The sequence below is a fragment of the Otolemur garnettii genome, unplaced genomic scaffold (genome assembly GCF_000181295.1).
Source record: "Otolemur garnettii isolate 467f Iridium unplaced genomic scaffold, OtoGar3 scaffold00012, whole genome shotgun sequence".
Lineage (NCBI taxonomy): Eukaryota > Metazoa > Chordata > Mammalia > Primates > Galagidae > Otolemur > Otolemur garnettii.
In genome coordinates this window covers 15,281,738-15,287,037 of record NW_003852407.1, presented here as the reverse complement: position 1 = coordinate 15,287,037, position 5,300 = coordinate 15,281,738, and the positions used below count along the sequence as shown (strand labels likewise).

At 41.9% G+C, this 5,300-nt stretch overlaps 1 protein-coding gene across 1 annotated transcript in view; it reads left to right on the top strand.

Annotated features, from left to right (window-relative positions):
* The window catches only part of FHOD3 (formin homology 2 domain containing 3), a 468,593-nt gene that overhangs the window by 345,833 nt on the left and 117,460 nt on the right, over window positions 1–5,300 (top strand). Inside the window, exon 11 of the mRNA XM_012802005.1 lies at window positions 5,164–5,259. Coding sequence (XP_012657459.1) covers window positions 5,164–5,259 — 96 coding nt within the window. The remainder of the gene's footprint in view (window positions 1–5,163; window positions 5,260–5,300) is intronic.

Below are 5,300 nucleotides of genomic sequence, written 5' to 3'. Positions count from 1 at the left end.
AAGCAAAATACCCATAGAAGTATTTAGAAGCCAAGGTCAAACACCCAGAATTCCTTAGCAAAAATGTAAACAAACTTGTTATACTTTATAAGAAAATCTAGCTTAAAAAAGGCAAACTTGTCTGAATTAATTCTTGAAACTTAAATATTATTAGCATAAAATAATTCTGTTTGATTTTATCATAGACTGAAACTAAGTAAAATGTGGCATAGAAGAAAATCATACCTTATTAGAAGGTGTTTTCTTCTCATTATCAGGCAAGGTCTATACTTTGACCATAAGACATCCTGGAAGTGGGGCCTCCAAGTGAATGAGTGTGCTGCCCGCCCTTGGTCCTGCTCTGCTACTCATGACAGCAAAGATACAATATACATATGTGATGTGAAAATTCGTTGTGGGATCTGAGGATACTGAGCTCAAAGAAGAGAGAGCTTGGGATATAGGTCGGGATAGCGCTCTTTAAACATCTGTAGGGCAGCTACATGGAAGAGAGGGATCAAAAAGACAGCAGAAGGAGTAACTCCAGTCCCTGTGAAGTTATACAGGGGATATTATAAAAGGGGAAGTGCTGCTGTGTGTCAGTGGTGCAGAATGCTTCGCAGAGTACTGTGCCTTCGTCCTTAGGGGTCAAGCAGAGTTCTGAGTGTCCTTTGGTTGGAGAAGTTAGATGTTTCCTCATAGGACCCCAAGATGGTGATGATAGCTAAGAACTGGAGCAAACTGATGTGCTTAATGTGTGCCAAGCCTTTTCAAAATGCTTGTACATATTAGTGCAATCCTCCCGGGGAGTCAGTATCATTACTACCCCTCACAGCTGTGATTTTTCAACCCATGTGCCACATTTAAAGATCATTAATTTCTGAAAGAAGTTTAAAGCACAGTAAGTATATTCCTTTATTCTTTATTCTTTTTTTTTTTGATTAACATAATTTAAGTGTGCTGTGGAAGTTTAGCAATAGGTTCAAGTGTGCTGTGAGATAAAAAAAGATTGAAAAACAGTGCCCTTACAGGGATGAAGGAAGTTAGGCTCAAGGGTATAGGGCTTGGAAGGAGGAGAAGATAGAGAAAAATTCCCCACCTCAGCCTGGGGGAATAAATGAAATCAAGTCATTTTGGAGGGAAGAATTCAGTGTTTGTTTTAAGGAAGAGAGAGGCTCATGGGCTGGCAGGGTGGAGGGCATTTGGTGGGTCAGAAGTAATAACACCTGCAAACTCCTGAGCCAGCTAAGGAAAGGTTGTCTCAGGCTGGAGATCATGGGTACAGTTTTCACTTGGCTGCTGTGAGAGCAGGTAGAGGAAACAGGACTGAGGCTGGTACAGGGTGGTATGTTGAGGATCTGCTGTGCCAGGCTCAGAAGGACAGCGGAGATGTGTGTGTTTGTGGCTTTCCAGGAGAGACCGGGCCCCGCTGGTCTCCTTGGATCTGCTGGAGGCACCCTCAATCCAAGTTCTTGAGACAAGTGACCATGAGATTTTGTCACTGCTTCTCTTTTCTGTTTCTACCACATCTAGTCAGTTCAGCCAAATTTTCTGCTTTAATTTTTTCCAGATCCATTCTTCCTCCTTTGTTACACAACTGTCAGCCTACCTAGTAATGGGGCCTGCATAACTTTGATTCCAAAATCTGACAAGCACATTATAAGAAAGGGGAATTACAGATCCATCTCTTTCCAAAAGAGATATGTAAAAATTTCTTAATAAAATATTAACAAATAGAATCCAGCTGTGTATAAAAAAGGATAATACGTTAGAACAAAGTGGGGATTATTCCTGGTATGCAAGGTTGGTTTAACATTTTTTTTTTTTAAAAAAGCAGTCTTTGTAACTCTTTAACAGAAAAAAGGAGAAAATCGTATGATTATCTTGACAAATGCAAAAAAAAGCATTTGATAGAATTTAACACTGATTTATGCTAAAAAAATCTTAGCAAATTAGGATTAGAAGGAAACCTCATTAATCTGATTAAAAATGTATACAAAATAATGTATGGCAAATCTCATTGTTTTCCTTGAAATATGGAACAAGAAAAGGAAGCATGACTGTCACCACTTAACTTCAACATTGTGTTGAAGGCCCAGTGCCTATAGTTTACTAGTTAGGGCACCAGCCACAGACACTGGGGCTGGTGGGTTCAAACCCTGCCTGGGCCTGCCAAACAACAATGACAACTACAACAACAGCAACAAAAATAACCAGGCATTGTGGCAGCTGCCTGTAGTCCCAGCTACTTGGGAGGCTGAGGCAAGAGAATCGCTTAAGCCCAAGAGCTGGAGGTTGCTGTGAGCTGTGATGCTACAGTACTCTACCAAGGGCAACATAGTGAGACTTTGTCTCAAAAAATAAAAAAAAAAATTGTAGCATGGTATTGTATAATAGGGAAAAAAAAAAAAAAAGGCAGGCATGTCATTTAGAAAGGGGTAAATGAAACCAACAATATTTACAGATTAAATGATTGCCTATATTGGAAATCTATAAGAATCTCTATAAAAAGTATTGTAATAAATTTAGAAAAGTTTCTGGATATAAGGTATTATTAAAAAATCAATTTTATTTCTATACTCATTCAACAAATAGAAAATGAAATCTAGAACCTGGTACACCAGCATCCAAATTTATACTGAGAAATAAATTTCATGAAAGATAACTAGGACCTCTACTGAAAATTTTAAAACATTACTAAGAGACATTGAAGGAAGATTGCAATAATAGTAAGTCTAAATAGAGGATTTATCATGAACATGGGTTAGAAGACTCAACAGGTAAAACTATTAGTTCTTCAAATTTGTATATAAATATAATCCAAGTCAGTAGTCCAGCAAGACTTTTGGACTTTTGGAAATTGAAAGGCTGACTGAGACATTCTCATGGAAATGCAAAGACCAAGAAGGGCTAACGTGAAATCTTGGCAAGGATGTGGAGTAACCTGAATGCTCATATGTCACTTATGGGAATGCAAATTCATCCAATCATTTCTTAAAAGGAAGTTTACTTTTTAATAAAGATGAACTCAGGTATATCTTATGACCTAGAAATTCTCTCCCTAGATGTATGCTACACAGTAATATATACATATATTCACCAGAAGACATGTGCTACAGTGTTCATAACAGCACCATTCCAAATAACCTGGAACTGGCCAGGTATGCAGGCTACGCCTGTAATCCTAGCACTCCTGAAGGCCAAGAGGGGAGGATTGCTTGAAGTCAGGAGTTAAAGGCCAGCTTAAGCAAAACAATACCCAATTTCTACTAAAAATATAAACATTATGGGGTGGCACCTGTGGCTCAAAAGGGTACAGTGCCAGCCCCATATGCCAGAGGTGGCAGGTTCAAACCCAGCCCTGGCCAAAAAATATATATAAAAATTAACCAGGCATGGTGATATGCGTCTGTAGTCTCAGCTACTCAGGAAGCTGAAGCAAGAACACTGCTTAAGCCCAGGAGTTTGGGGTTACTCTGAGCTACGCTGAAGCCATGACACTCTAGCCTAGATGACAGAGTGAGATTCTGTCTCTCAAAAAGCAAAACAAACAAACAAACAAAAGAAAAACAAAAAAGCTGGAGCTGAAAAGTACCCAAACGTCATCAACAGTAGAATGGATAATTAAATCATCTGATATCTATATAAGGGGATATAATACAACAATGAGAATGAATGATCTTCAGGTACATACAAGAGTGTAGATGAATCCTACAAGTGTGATGTTGTGAAGTTAGATTGTGATTCCTTATAGAGAGAAAAGACATCCAAAGCTAATTTATACTATTTGATGTAAGGTGGGGGAGGGAAAACGTTGAAAGGAGCATTAGAGGGTTGCTGGTTAGATAGGTGTGTTCGAAAATTCAGGGATCTGAGTACTTGGTAAAAAGGAAAAAAAAAAAAAACATAGCTTTTTACTATGTCCTCACTAGGACAGTGAGGCAAGAAAATTAAAGATTCTAGAAAATGATCCCTAAAGTGAGAAATGGCAGATTCATAAAGCCTAAAAGGAAGAAGCTTCTGGGGACATTGAGAAAGCAGAGGACGACATGATTGATGGAGTTGAAGGAGAAACCTGGTAGGAAGAAAGGATTGAAAGGCGTGGGTGAATGGGGGCTTGTGGTCAGAGGGAAAGAAAATTGACGTAAGATTTCCGCGATGGCTATGCCATATAATAATAGGGTCTAGAGTGTAAGGGACTGAGGTGAGGAAAGGTGACGGCCACTGGAGCTCATGAAGAAGGATTGTGAAGCCCAGCGGGGTGTAAGGCAGGTGTCTATATGCACTGTGATGTAGGTCAGAAGTCGATGGGACTTAGAGGCCAAAGGAGGGTAATGACCCAGTTGTCAAATTCTTTAGTTTGTATTCAGCTGCAAGAACAAAACCTAACTAAAACTTCCCTAAGCAAAAATAAGGATTTGTTATCTTACATTAGCAGAAGGCCAGGTGGACCTTTAGAACTACTGGATACAGCTATTAAAACTGTCACGGGAACTGATTTCCTCTCTCCCCGCCCCCCCTTCCCATCTGCTTTTCCGGGGGTGGGCTTCCCTTACTGGGAGCTATAGGCAGCCCCAGACTCAGAGTGTCCGTATAGTGAATCATCCTTAAAGGTACCGGGAGCAATCCCAGGTGCCATACGGCTTGGCTCTGTCAAACTTTGTACCCACCTTGGAAGTGGGGATGGATCCAGCCCCCTGTACCACATTCACGGAGAATGAGGGAGTAGAGCCCCAAACCAGGTGTGTACCATGGGGGTCAGTCAGTGCCAGATTGGCCTGACTCTCAATGGTTTCCAGTGCGTGGAGGTGTGAAGACTGGTAGCTGCAGAGCTGGTTGTCAGCAAGAACAGTGACTGGTGACTCTGTGTGGCGGAGAAAAGGCACAGAGAAGGTTGGCCTGAGGCCAGAGTTGCATCTGGGGGAGGGGAGGGGGGGTGCAGGGCAGTGACCTCCAGCCACCTGGACAAGGACATTCAGCCTCTTCTGGGCGGTCGCTTCCCCACCTGCATTTAAGGTTCCTGGTCTCAGAACTGTCCCCCCTCTCCTAACAGACTGAGCACACTCCCCTCCATTTCAGCCTGCTCGATGTGTATGTGCACGCTTCATCTTCCTGTTGTCTGTACCGCTCATCTGTCTCTCCATCTTGTCTCTGTGCATTTCTCTTTTCCTGGCCTCTTCTCAGGGATGAGGAGGAGGAGGAAGAAGAGGAGCAGCCAGTCACGGAGCCCAATTCAGAGGAGGAGAGAGAGGACGATGGCCCCTGTCAGGGCAAGGACAGGTACTAAGGGCTGGAGCCTCCCCAGCTCACACCACAAGCCC